Genomic DNA, 22,015 nt, shown 5'->3' on the forward strand with positions numbered 1-22,015 from the left:
AATTAATTCTGCATCTTTCCCCATCCCTCCATCTAATGTCTGTTATCTTCTGTAACAACCTTGCTAAGTGCATGTCCAGCCACTTGAACACCTCCTATGATGGGAGATCACTTGTTAAATGTCAACACCAACAAGGTCTCATTCTAGACATATACACAAAATCCCACTGCAAGGCGCTGACAATCTGTTCTATCACACCTTATCTGACAAGTAGACCAGGTCCCTGCTGTGGCCAGGGCTGGAAGTTGCTGATTTCCAAAGTACCGCAGGACTCAGAAGGAACACTGATGAGAAGACTGGCTCGAAATGATCTAGGACAAAGAGCCCTACACCCAGGCAGAGAAGAGACAAGCTGGACTAAGAGCAATACCAGGAATTACCTGGTACCCAGGGTGAGCACATTCAACCAAGAGGGGAAGAAAAGACTGTTAATATTAAAGTCTTAACCAAATATGTAACTTAATCAATGTTAATTACAATTATTTAACCCTTGAAGAGACTTTTTTAAAAACAATAAAGTTAGAACATTTTCATACAGTTAATATAGCTGGGATTTCCCCAAAACTTTTTGCCCCAGCTCATGCTTTCAGTTTTTAAGTTTCAGAATCTCCGTATTTGTCAAAAAGAGAAGTCTGATTATCTTGCCCTAACACCAGGAGAATATAAAAGACACAATGTGATTAAAATAAGTTATTTTATTGAAGGAGGTTAAGTTACACAATGTTAGCTGGTTGTGGACAAAGGGAACATGTTAGAAGTCAGGTTTGTTGGCAGCGGGGTGAGAATGCTACTACTACAGGCTCCATTCAACAAATACCCAGGATCCTGGGTTCCCCCATTTCTTCAAGTACAAATGTGGGTCACACTTTCCAGTCAAAGGATCATGGGGGCCAAATAAAATAGGATTCTTCTACCAACCAAGAGTCTTCCAGTCTTCTCTCAGCCAAGGCACCCAGTGAAACAGAATTCATTTTTCAGACTCCTGTGGAGGATTAAAAAGTCTCTTTCGCATCGCATCGCCACGCTCCCTGCTCTTGGCCCTCTTCTCCACGTACTGGAAAATAAAAAGGAAAAAGGGGAGAGAGAAGAGACAGCAGATTATGTCACTATTTACGCAAGTTAAAGATTTAGAAATACTTGCAAAATGATGTTTTTATTGACAAAATTCTTAGGTTCCCACTATTTCACTTAATTTGAGATGGAAAGCATGACCTTAGAGGATCTCTAGTACAATTTCATTCAATACAGTACAGCACCTACGTCCTAAGTGGTATATAAATATTTGCTGAATTAACTGCTTCCCAAAATGTAAATTCCATAAATATGTAGGAAGATTAGTTTTGTCCTTGTTCTCCAGGATTCACAATCTAGCAAGTCATCTAACTTCTGTTTGAATGCTTCTAGTTATGGAAGGCTCACTACCTTGAGAAGTAGCCTATTTTATTGTCAAACAGTTCTACTTATTTCCCCAAAGTTCTTTATGTTAAACCAAAAACTGCCTCCCTGGAAATTTTCCTATTGCCTGCTATAGTCTTCCAAACATCTGGTTACAGCTAACCCACTCACTACCCTGGCTTACTCTTGTTCAGGCTGAATATCCCGGGCTCCTACAACTGTTCCACAGACCATGGCTTCTCCATTCTAATCTATAAAATGCCTTTTAGTTTATAAACCACTTTAATATCAATGCCCCTTATAAAAATATCACAGCCAGAATTAAACATAGTGTTCTAGATGCAGTATGACAGGCATGGACTAGAGTATGCCTCCTAGTTCTTGTGACCTAGATGCATTATATTTCTATACTACCCAAAAGAGTAACTGGATCTTAGCAACCACATTACCTATCGACTCGTATGGAAACTTACAGTCAACTGAATTTCCTAGGTATTTTTTTTTGTCATCATGAACAGTCATCAAACTTGGTTCTCCCAAAATCCTGTTTCTGTAATCAACTGGATCTAAATGCAGTTTCATCCGAGAGGTTTGCAGCCTAGTATTCTAATCTGGCTGTAGGTTATAAATAACAAGAAAACATGGAGCCTGGCTATTAGGTAAATACTCAGAATTTCTCAAACAGGTGAACCTATGTTTAAAGCAGATACACTTGAATGAAAAATTTCTGTATGTATACATTTACATGCTTATAATATATACACCAGTACAGACATACTTTAAAGGAGAATGAAAGGTGAACAGTTGAACATCAAAATCTTAGGAGTCAGAGAGATGGTAAAAGAGGCTATGAAAGTAAAGATTAGTGACACAGAGGTAACCAGGGACTTGACTGAATCCCCTCCCCCTTGCCCCTGAGACAGAATGGTTGTGGAGAATCAGGGCTTGGAGTTACCTCACTCTTCTGGGCCAGTAGCCTCATATATAAGGAGTTGGCTAGATGATCTTTAAGAAGCTTTCTAGGTCTAAAGTTGTGGTTCTAGGATTCCAACATAATATTCTGTATCAGTCAGGTCAATAAAATAAGGTATAGAGCAAACTGAAACATAATCCAACCCAACTCACTGCTGTCGAGTCAATCCCAATTCATAGCAACCCCACAGGACAGAGTACAACTGCCCCACAGCGTTTTCAGGAAGCAACTGGTGGATCTGAACTGCTGACCTTTTGGTTAGCAACCAAGCTTTTACCCAGAGCACCATCAAGGCTCCTGAAATATAGCCTATATCAAAACATGTTAAGATAGCTTCAGAGGGGAGCTGAGAATGCCCCTGAATTTTAGGCGGGGGCGGGTTCCACATGAAGTTATTCACAAAACTCCATCAAACACTGAAGATATAGAGACAGATAGTCTGAGACAGACAGACCGACCAATCGGAAAGTCAGTTAACCAAAATAAATAAGAGGAACAAAAGAGGATGCTGCAAAGTTAGTGATTATTTCAATAAAAAGAACAAAAGTGATGACACAGCAGCATAGAGGGGCTCAGAAAGAACTGGCCAGACCTTTTTCTAGTTAAAAGTTTCAAGAAATGAAGTACTCAAATAACACATGAAGGAAATGGTAGGAGAGTACTAGAAGCAATAAATGGTAAACTAGAAAACATTAAAAGCATAGAGGAAATAAATGAGCACAGGTTCAGAGGATCAGAGGATGAAAGAACAGGCAGAAAAACATCTATAAATCAGGCAATGAAGCCACATAAAAGCCACACAGAACACTTAGAAAATAAGTCAAGGAGAGAATCTAAAATTTCTATGAAAACAAACTTGGATAAAATAAGAAAAATATCTACAACATTCTACCGAATAGTCAATAATGGAGATCAGAAGCACCTGGGAAGAAAATCTCCTATGAAGATCTAATCACCTAACCAATGGTAAAATTACTAAACTATAAGAAGAAGAAAAGAAAAAGAGCTAAGAAAAAAAGGCATCTTATACAACTGAAAGCATGTGAAAAACAGCTATACCACAAAAAATAGTACGGGCTTTATTTTTGCACAGGCCTATTAAAACAGGGACACAGTCCTAGGTTTAGTTTCCATAGAAAGTAGCCTTTAAACGCAAGGCAAAAAAACTTTTTAAAAAATAATTTTAAAACACTTATGCCCGTACACATCTGTGCATAGAGAAAATTACAGCCCTAACTCAGGACTACAGAAAGTTCTTCAAACAGTAAAGATAGGTACGTGTCACTCTGAAAAGAGATTTCAGGAAAGAAATGGGGGGGGGGGCACACACCAGAATGAAATACACAAACTGAAGACAGGTCCTAGAGAGCTTCAAATAGTATGCACAATGCCTTTAATATGAAATAGGGGGAAAAAAGGTTCAAAAACATAGAACACCAAGATCTGAAGACATATTTTTCAATAGTTACATATTTAAAATGTTCTTGATATAAACTATCTGATATAAAAACAGAAATGAAATTGAATTTCTTTTCAAAAGCTGAGGATGCACTCTGCTTGGTTAGCGGTGCTTGTCAAAAGACAATGAACTAGGTACTTTAAGCCATTTGCCCAAGTCCAAGTCATAGTTTAAAACCGAGTTCAGGAGATGATCTTCTTCCCAAACAAGTCAGAATAGACCCCGCATGGCTTGTACATATCATAATTACAAAGAAATTCAAATACCTAAAGCTGGAAAGAGCCTAAGTCTAACCTCTTCATTTTACATTTAAGGAAACTGAGGCTCTGAGTTTTAGTTACTTGCCCACAGCTAACAGCTGATGTTAAGTATTTCTGGGGAACAAAGATTCAATTTTCCAAACCTTAAAACTCTTCCAGATGAGTTGGAGTAATTATAACAAGGAAGTTGTTTTCACTTGTGTGCATGGCCAAAACACAGCAACGTTCTAAAACTGTCCCCAGAAGTTTTCACTTCTCCTGGTTTTAAGGGAGGTCATGTATCTAAAGTCAATCTTTTGTTATACTAAAATTTGGGGAAAAAATTAATGATGGCAGCAGTATACAATATTGTTCTAAAATGTTCTGATGTATTGTTCAACTACTTCTATTCTTTGACACTTTTCTTACCTCCTTCTTCAGGCATTTTCTCATCTGCCGATCAAGATCATTGCAATGACCAAAAAACTTCAGAAAGCTGTGCTAAAAGGAAGAAAAGGGGTAAAATATTTCATCCAATAGTATGCTAAGGTCTCTGGCACACAGAATTTAAACTTACTCCTACAGAAATGGGTTTAATGTGTCACCTTGATCATAAGCAAATGACAGTTAAATCACATGTGTGTGTGTTGCTGTCAGCTGTCACTGAGTCAATCCCAACTCATGGGACCCTGGGTGTCACAGAGCAGATTGCTCCATGAGGTTTTCTTGCTATAATCTGAACAGAAGCAGATTGTCAGGCCTGCCTTCTGTGTGACCTTTAGGTTAGCAACTAAGCTAAAATATAAACAGGCTTTATATTTATATCTCCTATCAAGGACCTGGTCCTTCCTACAAAGGAGGAATAAATGCTTTTTAAGTAGAACCAAAAAGTAAAAAGACTTTTTCCTGGATAAAAGGGGAGCCTATTAAGCCAGCAATCACCTCACAAAGTACGAGCAGTTTTATCTCCCTAGTACCACTTTTGTTAAAGGACATGTTAAAATCATTCTCTATTACAGGGAGTGAGGTCATACTACAGTGTGGCCACATTATGGACGAGCAAACGGTAACTTACTTCACTAGCAAACATTCTGTCCCATAGAAAAGTTATTTATTAAATGCCTGGCAGCAGAGCCATTTTCTCACATGCCTCCATTCAAAATATCAGTCAAAATATACCAGAAATACATAATACTATTATTAGGTTGTCTGTATAAGCCATATAAACAAGTCATTAATTCACGATATTAGTAAATCTGTGTCTGAAGCTCGAGGTCAAGTTTGTTTAAAAAACAAAAACAAAAAATTTCCTAGTGGTTTCAGGTCCAATGACTAAACTATGAATGCTCCAAACCAGGTTCAGATGAAGAGTTAAAGACCTTGAGCTTTAGTAAGGGCATAATTAGTGTGTTTGAGCTTCATCATTTTTAAGGGTGGTTTGGGTAACATGGCAATCTCTGCAACAACATGCCATAAACACTGAACTTGTATTTGTAGTAATAAGCACATCTTTTCCTTTTCTCTGAAATGAAGGCTTTCATGGAAACCAGACAACACATAATTAGTAGGACATGCCTCATACAATTTTTTTTTCCTGCTTCACTGCCACTTTATGTACCCTTTTCTGGTCCACAATGAATAAATGGTGAGAGTTTTTCTGGGAAGCATTTAAGATAAACTAAGACGTCTTCGTGATTACCTAATGGCCTTTTAAGAATAAATATTTAGTATGTATTTTTCCTAAATTAATGCCTTGACAACTAATCAACAGGGATAATGCATTTGCACATACCTTCTAGTCAAGCATAAACAACAGAAATAATTAGACTTTTAGAACGTAAGCCAATGCTTCAGTTTAATTTACTTTATTTCAATCACCCCACATACATACCTAGGCATCTTAACAATCTAAGACAAAAACTAATTTATGTTTGCTTCCCCTCAACACTAAGCCCAAGTCAGAATTAACACTCTTGTGATGCTACTTGAAGAACACTAAGTCCAAAATGCCCCAGTGGAGTTGGTAAAATAAATGCCCGTAGACTGCAATCCTTTTGTAGACACATGGTGTAAGCCTCTGGAAACCCTGGTGCATAGTGGTTAAGTGCAACAGCTGCTAGCTAACCAAAAGGTCAGCAGTGCAAATCCACCAGGGGCTCCTTGGAAACTCTATGGGGCAGGTCTACTCTGTCCTACAGGGTCACTATGAGTCGGAATGGACTCGATGGCAAGGGGTGTAAGCCTCTCGTGTCTGATGTCAATTTCCAGAGAACCAAATTAACTGAGCAATTGATTGAAGATATGAATCAATCAATAAACCAATGACGGACACTGTTCCAGGCAGCAGAGACAGAAATGAACAAGATAGGCCTGGATCCTACTCTCACACACATAGTCAAAGAGGAGACAAATAATGAAGCGGTTTCCATAAAGTAGTGGTTCTCAAAGTATAGGCTGGGGATACTCAGAGGTTCCCAAGACATTTTCAGGGAGTCCACAATATCAAAACTATGTTCCTAATAATACAAAGGCCTTATCTGTCGTGTTCACTCACTTCAATTCTCTCACAAGGGTACAGTGGGGTTTTCCAGAGGCTCATGAAATATGATATTGCAACAGATTGAATGTAGCAGATATGAGAATCTAGCTGTATTCTACTAAATCAGACATTAGAGAGAACTGCAAAATGCAAAGGCAACACCACTCTTTTCACTTTTTTTAATAAGGTTTTTTATGAAAAATAAATATAATGACATGTAATAAAATTTATTACTGCAATTTTAAATAAATCAATATTTTTAAACTGGTAGCTATAACATAAACAAAAATTCTTTGGGGTTCTCAATAATTTTTAAGAGTGTAAAGGAGTCCTGAGACCAAAAAGTGTGAGACAACTGCCATCAAGTAGGAAATGTTTTACGTGAGTGGAATAGCTGGTGCTACTGCTGTGCACAGTGGCTGTATCAAGAGAATCTAGGCCAGGAAAAGAGAAGAGGGAGTAAAACCTGAAGGATGATAAAACCTGGTCTAGCAAATGAGTAGCAGAGACAGTGAGAATGTTCTCAAACATTCTCTAAGCGCAAAGGCTTAGAAGAGAGAAAACGGCATACTCCAGGAGCTAACGGCTCAGCACAGCTGTAGAAAAGAACATGCAGGGATGGGGGTAGGGGGTGAGGAAGGGTGATGCTGAAGAGTTAAGCAAGGACCAGTTTGATGAAGGCCTTGAAACACAAGTTAGAAAATTCTGATTTTACCTTTTAGGCACAGAAAGCCAATGATGGGGAAGAATAATTAAACTTTTTTTTTTTTAAATTGTGCTTTAGGTGAAAGTTTACAGCTCAAGTTAATTTCTCATTCAAAAATTTATACACATAGTTTTGTGATATTGGCTGCAATACCCACAACATGACAGCACGCTTTGCCTTTCCACCCCAGGTTCGCTTTGTCCATCTGTCCAGTTCCTGTCTCTTCCTGCCTTCTTGTCTTGCTTATGGACAGGAGTTGCCCAGTTGGTCTTGTATATCTGATTGAACTAAGGTGCCTTTTCTCACGTGTATTATTTTTTGTTTTACAGGCCTGTCTAATCTTTGTCTGAAAAATAGAATTCGGGAATGGTTTCTGTTCTGGGTTAGCAGTGTCTGGGGGCCATAGTCTAGGAAGTCCCCCCAGTCTCTGTGAGACTAAACTTATTTTTGAAAAATCCTTCTAGACACAGTGTGGAAAGTGGGTTAGCACACAGTACAAAACTGTGAGACCAGTTACAAGGCAGTCACAGGTGGCCCTAGTAAGATAACGTTGGAATGAACTATGTTAGTGAAACTGACAGTGGAGAGCAGTTGATTCAAAAGAGATTCAGCAGAGAATGGGCAGCTCGCTCTGAAGGAGAAGCCAGACGTAGCATGCCCTAAGGCTGGGTTACGGTAAAGGATTTTATATTTTCATTTTCTCAAGATGGAAAAAATGTAGGCATTTTAAAATGCCAACAGGAAGAAAAAAAAAAACAGGAAGAAAACGGGGGAGGGGGAGAAATATTAAAATAAAAGCTAGATAAATCCAGTTGTTAATGACTTTATCTCTGGATACTGGAACAAAAATTTTTATTTTCTTTACACTTTCCTAGGTTTTTTACAGTATCTACAGCAGCATATTACTTTTGTAAATCAGGAAAAAATACATAAGGACTTCTAAGTTTTGAGGAAAACAGCTGTTATAAATTCTGTATTTTAACTATATATAATCGGAGTCTTGCTGACAAATGTAGGCAAAACAGGCCAGTAGGTCAAAAGCTGCCAGTAGATAGTGACGGTCATAGAAATGACATTTGTCTACAAAGACCAGAGAAGACCTATAGAACACATAAAGAATGACAAAAGCACAGTAAGTTAGGGTCATTTTGAGATAAAACAGCCATGTATATACCTCAAGAGGGGCTGGACAGCACTGCAGCCTTCCAGCCCAAAAAACAGCTTATCAACAAAAATGATTAAAATACAGAATTACACAAATTCAAGGCAAGAAGTAATTTAATCCATTCATTTTATAGATTAAACAACTGAGATCTGAAGGGACATGTATTTAGTATGCTTACAGAATTCAGGAAAATAGGAAGAAAGTTTGGACTTCATAAAAAAAATAATTTTACAAAAAGAGCATATGTGGTATGTTTCATTTATATCAAGTACAAAACCAGGCAGAACTGTAATAGTGTTAGGAGTTATAATAGTGGTGGGTTGCCCTTGGCAGGGATAGGACTGACAGGGAGCACAAGGGGTCCCGGGCCCTGATGATATTATTATTACTTGTCCAGGCTGCTGGTTAAATGGGTATGTCAGCTTGTGAAAGTTCACTGGGCTATATGCTTAAACTTTTCTGTATGTGTACTATACTTCAATAAAATGGTTAAAAAGAAATACAATCAAGACCATACCTTCCCGCCGAAAAACCCCTATGGAACACAGTTCTACACTGACGCACATGGGTCAGCTGACTTGATGGCAAATGGTTGGATTTTTTGTTGTTGTTTTATAGTTTTAATGCTTAAAAAGCACAAGCACCTGGAGAGATCACTTAGGTAAGGTATTTCCTGATGACACAGAATAAATGACATGTCACTGAACTATTTTCAGACATGATAAATGAGAAGCACTTTTCAAACACTTTATGACAATTTCAGACTCACGTAAAACTTAAAAGGCTAGTACCAAGAATTGCCAAATACTCTTCACCCAGATTTTCCAAACGTTTTTAACATTTTAGCACGTTTGCTTTATCATTCTTCCTCTCTTACATACACATACACACACAGGGTTTTGTTTTTTTTTTTCCCCTGAATCCACTGATTAAGTTGTAGACATGATGGTCCTTACCTCTAAACAGGTATGTTTTCTAGAAAAGGAAGGACATAAATAACCACAGTAAATTATCAAGATCAGGACATTAACATTAATATAATACTAGTACCTAATTTACAGGTCTTATTCAGATTTTACCAGTTTGACCTAATAATGTCATTCATGCAGAAGACAAAAAAAGTTTTGTTACTTCTGGTCCAGAATGCAATTCAGAATCACATACTACATTTAACTTTCACGTCTTTTTAGTCTTCTTTGATGTGCAACCATTCATCAGCCTCTTTTTCTTTCATTACCTTGACATTTTAAAGAGTACAGGCCAGTTAATTTGCAGAATGCTCCTCATTTTGGTTTGACTGGTGTTTCTTCATGACTACATTCAAGTTACGCATTTTTGGCAGAAATACTATAAAAGTGATGTGTCTTTTTGGTGTATCACGTCAAGAGGCACATATAAATTTCTCCTACTGCTGATGATGTAACTTTGATCATCTGGGTAAGAAGCTCTTTGCCAAGTTTCTCCACTGTAAAGTTATCGACAGGCTGATTCTAAAATTTATATGGAAATAAAAAGGAGCCAGAGAGTCAAAACAATTTTGAAAAAGGACAAGTTAGATAGCTTATACTTTCTGATTTCAAGGCTTACTAAATGCTACAGTAGTCAAGACAGTGTGGTGCTACGTTAAAGACAGACATACTGCAGAGTTCAGAAACAGACTCACTTATATATGATAAATCGATTTTTTATAAAGGGGCCAAGATAATCCAGTAGGAAAAGGATAGTATCTTCCACAAATGATGCTGGAATAACTAGACATCCATAGGGAAACAAAATGAACCTCGACTCATACCTTACACCGTACACAAAAATTAACTTGAAATGAATCACAGACCTAAATATAAAAGCTAAAACAATAAAATTTATAGAATACAGCAGAAAATTTTTGTGACCAGGGAATATACAAAGATGCTTAGAATACAAACAGCACAAAAAAGATAAATCAGACTTCATCAAATTTAAAAACTGCTCTTTGAAACACATCCTTTAAATGAGAAAACATTTACAAGGTATGTATCACACAGAGTACTTATATGTCAAATGATATAAAGAATTCTTATAACTCAATAATAAGACAAACAAACCAGCTTTTAAGTAGGGGCAAAAGAATTGTTATGAATAGTCAATAAGCACCTGAAAAGATGATTGAAATCATTAGTCATCAGGAATATACAATTTAAAGCCACAATCAGATACTACTACACACCTACAGTAGTGTAGTATATAGTGGCTAACATTAAAAAACACTTAAAAATAATCAAGCATTGGTGAGGACAGGGAGCTGGAGGGAAGTTTGGCAGTTCCTTATAAAATTAAACAGATACTTACCACATCATCCAGTCATTTCATCCCTAAGTATTTACCCCAGAGAAATGTAAAACTGTCCATACAAACACTTGTACAGTAATGTCCATAGCATCTTTATTCAAAAGAGCCCAAAACTGCAAACAACCTAAATGTCCATCAACAGACAAATAAATAAACTGTGGTATAATCATACAGTAGTACTCAGAAATAAAAAGAAATGAACTACTGATATATGCAAGAGCATGTATGAATCTCAAAAACTTAAACTGAGCAAAGCACGAGAGTATACAATGTAGATTCCATTTACAAGAAACTCCAGAACACAGAAAACTGATCTACAGTGATAAAGTATTTCATTGGTTAACCCGAGCCAGGAGTGGGAGTTGGGGGTTGACTGGAAAGCGGTACAAGGGAATTTTCCAACATGATGGAAATGTTTTATATATTGACTGTGATGGCGGCTACAAGGGTGTTTACATTTGTCAAAGTTCATCAAACTATACTTAAAATAGATGCATTTTATTGCATGTAAATTAATAAAGCTGATTTTATAAAAAGTCTATATTTCCAGTGATTTGAGATGCCACCTTTACGATAAAAATCCTTTTGAAAGAGAAAAAAAAGAATGCTTAATTTGATTCCAACTTAAAAATAGTCAGGAATCAAAAGGCAATATTCAAAGACAAAAAATGTAATAAAGATTAAGTAAAGCAAGGACTGAAAAACTCTGGCCCTTGACTTAATTTGACTGACTTAGGAAATAAATGAAGAGCTGGTGTTTTTATTTATATCTAGTGTTATGGAATAACTGACACATTTCTACAAGGTTGTACTGGCAAAATCCTCAAAGACAAGATTGAAATCTTATTCCTGAAAGTCTTTCTCCTCACTGTGCTTCTTTCTTCCAGAAGATCTTCTCTCCTTTCCTGTTTCTTACTATCACTGGCTATATACAGAATTGAAATATTAAGTCAACACAAATAATCACTCCCTGTTCTTAAAAAAGTAAACCTTTTATGTTTTTCCTTTTAATAAAAATCTAAAGTTGTGTTTTATTTACGTGGTCTGGCTTATTTTTCCACTGGATCAGTTAAGTGGGAGGGGTATAAAAACAGTTCCCAATATTTGATCTAAATGTATGGTAAATACAGTTTGCATAAAGTATATTGCCGCCAACAACATTCTTTGATCCAGCAGAAATATCTCATTTCACTGGCCAGGGATATTATTTACTTTTGGTCTTTAAATTTTACTCATTTAAATGATGCTTACTATTATTCTCATTTGATATGCCTGCAGTTTAAAAATATGAGAAAAATAACCATGCAAAGTTAAAGAAAAACACAAATGCTTCTTAAAACAATCATGTCATGCACCAAATATATGGGGGAAAAAAGCTAAATATTCATCATCTATAAAAAATATCCATCTAATTTTATGCTTTCCAAGTATGAGCTTCTTTTCCATTTTGGTTTCAATCATGGAATTTTACTTCCATTCCACCTACAAGTAAACCTGTCAAATTAGGTCAATCATAAATTAGATCTAGTTAATATCTAATTATATGAAATGTCTCAATTTCCTTTAAACATACAATAGTAGGCATCTTAGAATAATTCCATTATGCACAGAAGAGTCAGACTTGAACGTTAACTGTTCTAGCTCCCTATAAGTAGGAAGGGGAAAACATTTAATTTTAAGAACATGGAATCCAATTACTACATACTATTTCAACTATTTTAAGGAGTTCCCTAACTACCGTGCTTGATTTTTACCTACCATAAAGGTAGGTGGTTTCTGAAAAATCACAAGCATCAACCACTAATCTTTACTAAGCTCCAATATCTGCGACTAAGACATTATCATTCCCTTAATGAAGATAACATTTTATGTTAGTGTGTTGTTTTATTTTGCTTTATGGTCATTTTTCTAAACTCTTACATTTTTGTGACATTCCTTTAGCAAGTTAATCAAGATGTTGCATTCTTCAGTGTGCAAGTGTGGAGATAAGTCAGGATGCATCTTTAGAAGAAGGTGATGAATCACAGCAGAGGAACCTGTGGATACAAGAATGTCTTGAATATGCATGAATACATTTGTTAGTGCAACCTAAAACTCTTCAACAAGAATCTGCAGTGACCTCTGTCGAAAAAGAATGTTGACTATTAATCAGCAGTGCGACCTCAGGCAAGTTATTAAACTTGAACCTCAGTTTCCTTATCCAAAGATTTAATATATTTAACAAGTTATCAGATGTGTTTAAAGGACCTGCAAATTCAGAAGTAGAACAAGAATCCTCTAGAAAGCCAATCCTAGAAATAAGTGCTCAAGCAAAAACCACTTGCCTACATCGATAAGCCTGACTTCAAATATCTTTCCCACATTCCTGAAATTGATTACAACTCACTTTGTTCAGATGAAATTCTACCAATTTTGAGAACTACATTATTAATTCTTTTAATAATATATATTCTTCTGAGAGGGTTAAAGGATCAATAGTCAGTCTCACATTACCCAAACCAAAAACCAAACCCAATGCTGTCGAGTCGATTCCACCTCACAGCGACCCTATAGGACACAGTAAAACTGCCCCATAGAGTTTCCAAGAAGCACCTGGAGGATTCTAACTGCTGACCCTTTGATTGGCAGCCCTAGCACTTAACCACTACGCCACCAGGGTTTCCAGCCTCACATTAGTGTGATTTAATTTAGATTGTTTTCTTCCTAACATCTTGCTGAGAAAAACCGAAACAAGTGAAACAAGAAGTAGACGCGAAAAATATTTCTGAAAGTTCAAATTTAGCAGATAAATTCATAAAGTACAATTACTACACTGAAAACAGGAGGCTGAAATCATTGAAATTACGTTTAATTGGTTCATTCACAACATGGAAAATTAGTAGCCACGAAACCAAAAAAACCCACTGCCGTCGAGTCGATTCCGACTCATAGTGACTATACGACAGAGTAGAACTGCCCCATAGAGCTTCTAAGGAGCGCCTGGCAGATTTGAACTGCTGACCTCTTGGTTAGCAGCTGTAGCACTTAACCACTACGCCACCAAGGTATGTCAGAGGAAAAACATTATTCTCAGGTATCTGCTATAGTTATTTAGCACTGTTTACCTATTTTTTTCCTTTACCTATGAGTCGTAATCAACTCCTCAGCACACAACATTCCTTTTTAACTCAGAAAGACTATCAAAAGAAAGAACCAATTAATTGCTTTAATCTTTTTAAAGTTGTAAGAAAGAAAACACAAAAAAATAATGATCTTAGGTTGGGCAAAGAGTTCTTAGATATATCAAAAGCACAATCCATAAAAGACCTCGATAAAAAAATCATCAAAATTAAAAACTGTTATGCTTCAAAAAACATCACTAAGAAAAATTAAATGACAAGCCACAGATTGTGAAAAAATGCTTGTAAGCTATATATGATAAAGGACTTATATCCAGAATATATAAAGAATGCTTAAAGCTCAATAAGACAATCTAATTTTTTTTTAAATGGGCCAAAAATAGGCAAAAGATTTGAAAAGATATTTCACCAAAAACCACAAAGGAATGGTTAGTTAAGCACATGAAAAGATGCTCAACACCATCAATCATCTGGGAAACGCAACTTAAAACCACAATGAGATACCCCTGCATACCCATCACAATAGTTCTAACCAAAACGTCAACACCACCAAGTACTGGTTAGGATGTGGAGAAAACAGACCTTGCATGCTGCTGTTAGGAATGTAATATGGTACAGACACTCTGGAAAACAATTTGGCAGTTTCTTAAAAAGTTAAACATAGACCAGGCTTGCCGGTCTGACAGAGACTAGAGAAACCTTGAGTACGGCCCCTGGACACCCTTTTAACTCAGTACTGAAGTCACTCCTGAGGTTCATCCTTCGGCCAAATAGACAAGCCTATAGGGCCAATTCACAGGATTGCTATAAGTCGGAATTGACTCGACGGCAATGGGTCTGGCTTTTTGGTTCATAGGGCCAACAATAACACATGTTAGGAAGGTGCTTCATAGTTCAATCATGTGTACCATACTAATGGGCACACCGGTTCAAAAGCAAAGACAAGAGAAGGTTGGAAGGGATAGGAAAGCTGAACAAAGGTAAACAGGGAACCCAGCGTGGAGAAAGCAGGAGTACTGTCACACCGTGGGGTTGGCAACCAATGCCACAAAACAATCTGTGTATTAACTGTTTAATGGGAAAGTAATTTGCTCTGTAAACTTTCACCTAAAGCTCAAAAAAAAAAAATTAAACATAAAATTACCACTCCTAGGACCCTGAGGCAAACACTGGCGGCGTAGTGGTTAAGAGCTACAGCTGCTAACCAAAAGGTCGGCAGTTTGAATCTACCAGGCGCTCCTTGGAAACTCTATGGGACAGTTCTACTTTGTCCTATAGTGTCACTATGAGTCGGAATTGACTCGACGGCAACGGATTTTGTTTTAAGGACTCTAAGAGAAATTAAAACATGTCCACACAAAGGCATGCATGTGACTGTATATAAAGGCAAAGTAGCCAAAAACTGGAAGCAATTCAAATTTCCAACAACCAGGTAAATGGGTAAGCAAAATGTGGTGTATCTATACAATGGAATGCCATTTACCAATTAAAGGTAAATGTCTCCTGATACATGTTCTGTCATATATGAACCTCAAAAGCATAATGCCAAGCAAAAGAAGACAGATGAAAAGACTGCTTCTTGAATGATTCCTTTACATGGAATGTACGCACAAAAAAAGGCAAATTTATAGAGACAAAAATCAGATCACCAGTTGCCTACCACTGAGGGTGAGGGCAGGGATTCATTCGTACATGGGCACAACGAACCTTTCTGGCTAATGAAAAACTTCTAGAGCTAAACTGTGTTGATGGATACATAACTTTATAAATTCGCTAAAATCACTGAATTCACTTACAACCTCAGTAAGCTATTTTTAAAAAGTTGCAAGATATTCAAATTGCCCATCAATCTCCCCCCCTCAACAAGTAAAATCCTTAAAAAATAAAAAGTCTAAACAAATAGTTGCAAAGAATTATAGTATAACTACTACTTCAGATTTAACTTATATAAATACCATAGGTAACAGCTGTAGTCAGTAATTATTACCACTTTTACTACTGCTGCTACTATACGCACACATACACACACAGTACAGCTGAAGATCACTAATCGGGCCGCTGTGCTCAGTTAAGTATTAGAGTATTTGAGATGAAAAACGGAAATGCAGCCAAGTTCAAGGTTTATTTGCTTACCACCTACTATAAAATTTTTTTAATGATACCATTTCTTTGTCTCAGAAAAACAAGGTTTCATACAGTTCAGAAATTTAAGTCATCTAATATTGTACCATCAGAGCTCAGCTGCTAACCAAAAGGTTGGCAGTTCAAATCGACCAGCTGCTCCTTAGAAATTCTACAGGGCAGTTCTACTCTGTCCTATTAAGATGGGGGCAAAGGCCCTGAGATCAGAGGGTGCCTGTTTGAGAAGTAGCAAAGAGACTGGTGTGGTTAGAAGAGAAGCAAATAAAAGACAAATAGGCTATACTATCATGGAGGTAATAGGAGGTTGAGCGTGGAACCTAGAGACCTAGTAAGACAAGGAACAGAGGCTAGGAGGTTGAGTGTGGAACCTAGAGACCTAGTAAGACAAGAACAGAGGTGCCCCCAAATCTGCAAACAAAGTAACAAGAAATGGGCCAGGGTGCAGAAACAAAGCCAATCCCCAGAACAATGGGGCAGGGTATCAAAAATAGCCTGCAAACTTCTTTAAAGTTGCCTTTCAGAAGCAGCTGGAGAAAACCAGGCCCAGGGACACGTGCAGAACATCCATCTGTGACCGCTGTGTGACCTTCCACTGGGGCAGTGAGGGGCTACAGCCCCAGCTGGGGAATCGAACGCGGGGAACGAGAGACTGTGCAAGTGCAACACCCCGTAAGTCCTGCTACGAATCCCAGAGGCCTCTGGGACAGGCGCCATCTTGGAAAGCTGCTGCACAGGCACCTTAGTTAACATATGAGACAGGGGTATGCGTTGCTCTAGGCCCTCCTCATCTCTGCTTGCAAGCCTCTTCAATAAAGCTTTGCTCATGAGGAAAACTATGTGCCTTACCTGCTCATTCTTGACCAATGAGAGGCAAGAACCTTATTCCAGTAACACTACATGGTCACTATGAGTCGGAATCGACTCAACGGAATTTTTTTTTTTTTTTTTTAAATATTGTTCCAACATTACGCACCTTAGTTATCTGGTTTCTGCCTTGTTTATTTTCTCCAAAGGAAAATGTACATTGCATTAGTCACCTAGAAAATATCTTTAACATTTTGTTTTGCAAGTGTATTTGAGAAAATATTTTTGCACATTTCTATCAACTAGCCCTCAAATTTTGCCTTTACAGTTCAGAAATAAGCTTATGATATACTGAAATGGCCTCTTTAATTGGCAAATACCTGAGAAGACATATACCTTGGTGGCAGAGATGCATACATACATGCGTTTTATCTAAGTATAAATACAAATAATGATATATACCACCCCCCCAACAAAAGTTTACTGTAGATAGTGTAAATGAGCCAGGGTAGGAATCCTAGATCAATCCGATTCTTTTTGATAAGAAGATATGACTTAACTCAAAAGTGTAAACACCTTATACCTTATCTAACAAATTGCCTGCTTTACCAGACATCCCCCTCATCCTCCATAACACACACACACACACACACACACACACACACATAGTTTAGCTGGAGATTTGCTTCTTTCCCTTTCCCTCTCTCTACCCTTTCAACTATACTCTCTTCCATCCACCTTGTGTCATCTGGCTTTGCCTGACTGTTGGTGCATAAGTGGATGTACTGCTGTACTCTTGGCTGTAACATACAAAGCATGACCATAAAACAATAGCACTGTTCTCTCAGAACACATTTAAATGAGTGCCAATGCTTTCTAGTTGCCATTTAAAAAAACCTAATGACATTATCACAAACCCTGGCGGTGTAGTGGTTAAGCGCTATGGCTGCTAACCAAAAGGCTGGCAGTTCGAATCTACCAGGTGCTCCTTGGAAACTCTATGGGGCAGTTCTACTCTGTCCTATAGGGTCACTATGAGTCAGAATCAACTTGATGGCAATGGGTTTCACTGGTTTGGTAATAACATTATCATAACTCAAAATATTTTTAATGAAGAAAAGCTAAATACATAGTTCACATTATTTTAAAGTTTCTTCAATGTCGTGAAAAAAAGATAACTACATTATTAGTTTAGAAAATAATTTGCTGAAAACTTACCGTGTCACTGAGTCGGAATTGACTTGACTGCAACAGGTCTGTTGTTTTTTTTTTTACCATGTGCTAGGCAGAAATCTGTAATTTCCAACAAACCTATGAAGTAGGTTCCCTTTTAAAACAGGCTGAACCATAACAAATTGCCTTATGGTAGGTCAAAATATGCACTAATCATATTTTGCATAGGGAAACAAACCCCCTTGTCACACTGTAAGTGGCAGGGAAACTGCCCAGCATAATCTCTCACCAAGATAGAACTTCCCATCTTCAAAATAGGAAAAGAGCTGCCTTCACAGCAGTCTGTGAAGGAAATAAATTCTGATAGACAAAACAACTTCCTAAAGAGCCTCTAGTTGGTTACAAGTTCAAGAGATGCTAATGGTAGGGACTAGGTTCCAAAGAAGGCAAAGTAATATTATTCTGTATTGTTAGAAATAAAGGTTCTTCTAGATCAAAGAAAAGGACAGCTTCAAGTGACTGATCACTTGTCAGCGACATGGAGAATACTGACAGTTTGGATATTCCTGGGTGGAATGTTCAGAATGTTCAGACAAGGAACCACTGATCAAGTTGGGAATATTTACCAACTCACAGAAGCCTACAACAGAAGAAACATGAGAAAGGAATAACGTGGTTAAAGTACGACACACAATGAATTTGAAGGGAGAAGATGTGGGTTTGAAGCAAGAGTTGTGGACTCAAATATTTACAAGTTATATCATTTTGGTTACTTCATCGGACAACTAAATCTCCTATTTCATAAAATGGGATTAGCTCTGCACCTATATCTCAGAGTTGTCATGGGGTTCAAAATAACATATATGAGAATATCTGAAATAGTAAATAGTGAGAGTGACACATGTAAAGTATTGTTGGTAAATCTGAAATGCTCTCGGTCACCTGATGGGAGTGGCTGAACCAAATCTATTCTGTGATGTTTCTGGGGGAGGACTGGAAAATCAAAGGACAAAAGTTACAGAAGCAGATGTCATTTTTTTTTCCTCCTTTTTATGGCACTTTATTTATATATTCAAGGTAACATCACAGTAAGGGTAACTCCACATGGACTCATGTTCCAAAGATGAGACCACTAGTCGACTGTTGCAGTAATGCACAGACGTCATCTTTATGCAGCTGTCCAACAGTGAAACAGGGTGCCCTGTGAAGCTGAGTTATCTGTCACACTATGCCCCAAAACAGACTGGCTGTATTAATTAAGGATGTCATAGAAGATATTCTTGTGTTACATTCTTGAGTCTCTCCCCAAACCTAAGTTCACAATTAGATGATTTTAAGCCACTTCGAAAAATAAAATTCACACTCAAAGGATAAATGCATGCTACCACTAAGAATACTGAAAATAATGTCAAAGTAATTGTGAACACCAGCAGCACTGTTGAAGCAAAAATGAAGGAAGCGCTCATTTGTGATAAGGACCTCATGCAGTGAAAGAGAAATGCATTTCAAACCGCTATTATTTAGTTAAACACAAAACTGCAGTCTCACCTTTTACATTGGCATTTTGAAAACATTACCGTGGTAAACTTATCACAGTTCCAACATCTCCCTCCTCATGCCATTTCCCTTCCTCTTCCTCCTGTATGTACACAGATTTCAGTAGTACCAAAACAAGACTCTTCAAAATTTTCAGCTGTGACAAATAACTTGAAGTTTTGATAGGTGCCTAACAGGCCCCTGCAAAGCAATTTTTAAAGTTTCACCTGGGGGTAGGCTGGGAGGGTAGACACACTAGGGTACTCTTCTTAAAGACATAAAAATAATAGTCATTTATTTTATTCATTCCTTCACCTTATTCTACTAAGACTGAGGTAAAAATCGCCTTTGAGTATTCCAGGATAGAAGCAGATTTCAACCACCAGGTGGCATATCTTAAAATAAATAAACCAAGAGTAAGCAAAATATTAACTCTAGTGAAGAAAAAGGGTAAGCATTCTGATAACACACTTCAGCAGATCTATAATCACAGAGGGGAAACCCTATATTTTAATGCCGCTTGGTTTTTCTTGAGAAAGATTTTGCTATTGTGTGGCTGTATCAGAAAGAAATTTATACAACAGTCGCAATTTCTAATATTTTAAAACAAGGGAAAAACAAAGGCAAAATTCTTTTGTTCAGTGTCTGAATACTCCGTTCCGGAAAAACTGTAAACTAATTCTTAATGCTTTCTAAAAGATGTTTTTTAAAAGCTTAAATTTCAGAAAGCACTGAAATTAGTTAAACTAGTATTTCTCCAACCTTTTCACCCTCTGAATCTTATTTCAGCAAAGGTAGCAGACATATCAGGGAATGACCTACCCTACCCACTTCTATCTATCCCAGCTGCAAGTGACCAAATCTAAACAGATGCTGTGGAGTCAGAGATCAGTGTTCCACAGGCCATGCCCCACTGCTATTTATTGGGAGCCACCCTGGGGCTGCCCAGGGAGAAAGACTTAAGCTACTCTGTTGTTGGGTGCTGTCAGAGTCGGTTCCTACTCATAGCGATCACGTGTGTTAGAGAAGAACCACACCACTGAGTTTTCAAGACTGTGATCTTTCCAGGAGCAGACCGGCAGGTCTTTCTTAGGCAAGTCTTTCTCCGGAGGAAGAGTCGCTGGGTGGGTTCAAACCACCAAATTGTTGGTGAGCAGCCCAGCGCTTAACCATTTCACCACTGTGGTATCTTAAACTAACTTCCACCGGGAACGTGTTGTATTTTTCCATGAAAAACATTTATTAGCACTTACTAGGTGGTGAACACTCTGCCAATACACCTCCGAGAACTCCCAGGTTACAGAGTGAGTATTCTTGTAAATACACAGTAAGGCTGAATTTATGATGATTAACCGCGACTAAGAATTGGATCAAGCTTCAACACTGTAAAAAGAGAACGGAGATAAGGCCCACTTAAAATCCACTAAACAAGTGCAAAAACTTGAATTTACACGAAAGGAGATACAAATGTGTCACAACAGAATTCCTTCGCCAGCGTGATCTCCAAAACGTCTATCCACTTAAGACTCTTTATAGAATACCTATTGCGAAATTACAAGCAGTCATCTTCAAAATAAAAGAGATTTAAATGCCTACTTTCCTGGGAAAGCGTGCAGTTGGGGACCCTACCGGGTCTCAGGACACAGACGGATTAGCGAGAAGTCGCAGCAACTGAGACAAGCTCTACATGCAAATTCTAACTTCCTAAATAACAATAATAACAGTTTCTCCAGCGCTCACTGTCAGACACTGTGGTGTTAAGGGCGTCCCTTCTCACAACCGCTGAGAAAGAATGTGCCCATTTTGCAGACAAGGAAGCCAAGGCTCAGGTGAGGAGCCCGCCCAAGGTCACACAGCCAGCTTGTGGCAGGGCGGCTTCGGACAGTGAGGAGAGATCTGGCTCCCAAGGCCGCTCGTGAGCACCCGCGCTGCCTAAGGGCAGAGACTCTGCAAAGTCCCTGGGGTCGCCTCTAAGCCCCAGACGCAAAGCTCGGATGCGGAGCTGAGGGTGCAACTGCCGCCCCGATGGTCTCCCTGACCAGAACCTGCTAGGGCCGGTGGGTCTAGAGGTCCGGCGGAAAGGGGTACACAGCAAGCGCGAGCGAGCTGGGCAAGTGAGGTCCAGCGGGGCTTCCGCGGCCTTCCCCGGACGCCGGCAGCTACGGCGACGCCAAGTTAAGAGACTGCCCCTCAGAACGGCCGGGACTCCTGAAACTCACCCGACTTGCAGCCACACCGGAAAGCCTGAAGCGTATTCGACGACGCCAGTTCCAGAGGCCGGCTGCCTGAAGAGCCAACAGCCAGGAACGCCGCGACGCGCGGCGAAGCAGCCGGACGCCCCGCAACACTAGCCTCTGCTCGCCCCACCCTCGCTGGGAGCCGCAACTGAGGCGCATGCGCCACCAGGTCTGGACTGGTCCACTTTTGGGTGCTGTGC

General features: G+C 38.5%; 1 protein-coding gene across 4 annotated transcripts; it reads right to left on the reverse strand.

The window, feature by feature from the left end:
* Window positions 1-687: 687 nt before the first annotated feature.
* On the reverse strand, window positions 688-21,947 carry CMC2 (C-X9-C motif containing 2). Of its 4 annotated transcripts, none has more exons than XM_049864921.1 (6): window positions 21,798-21,947; window positions 20,832-20,961; window positions 19,591-19,681; window positions 12,725-12,840; window positions 4,496-4,567; window positions 688-1,054 (listed from the first exon to the last, which is right to left on the reverse strand). In XM_049864921.1, exons 4-6 carry the CDS (start codon window positions 12,803-12,805, stop codon window positions 968-970), a joined length of 240 nt encoding a protein of 79 aa, XP_049720878.1. In that variant the 5' UTR covers window positions 12,806-12,840; window positions 19,591-19,681; window positions 20,832-20,961; window positions 21,798-21,947; the 3' UTR covers window positions 688-967. The 4 variants fall into 4 exon arrangements, with proteins under 4 accessions (XP_049720878.1, XP_049720880.1, XP_049720876.1 ...); XM_049864923.1 differs by lacking the exons at window positions 19,591-19,681; window positions 20,832-20,961; window positions 21,798-21,947 and adding exons at window positions 9,433-9,451; window positions 9,714-9,966; window positions 10,805-10,928 and having other exon boundaries at window positions 12,725-12,806; XM_049864919.1 differs by lacking the exon at window positions 19,591-19,681.
* Between the last annotated feature and the right edge of the window lie 68 nt (window positions 21,948-22,015).

The sequence above is a fragment of the Elephas maximus genome, chromosome 21 (assembly GCF_024166365.1).
Source record: "Elephas maximus indicus isolate mEleMax1 chromosome 21, mEleMax1 primary haplotype, whole genome shotgun sequence".
NCBI classification, from domain to species: domain Eukaryota; kingdom Metazoa; phylum Chordata; class Mammalia; order Proboscidea; family Elephantidae; genus Elephas; species Elephas maximus.

Excerpts from the sequence above, each read along its gene's own strand:
- CMC2 (XM_049864919.1), bottom strand. The coding sequence starts at position 12,805 with ATGCATCCTGACTTATCTCCACACTTGCACACTGAAGAATGCAACATC. Across the intron at positions 4,568-12,724 it reads TAAAGGAATGTCACAAAAAT|CACAGCTTTCTGAAGTTTTT; the intron begins GTAAGAGTTTAG and ends TCTTCCTTTTAG. Across the intron at positions 1,055-4,495 it reads GAAAATGCCTGAAGAAGGAG|TACGTGGAGAAGAGGGCCAA; the intron begins GTAAGAAAAGTG and ends TTTATTTTCCAG.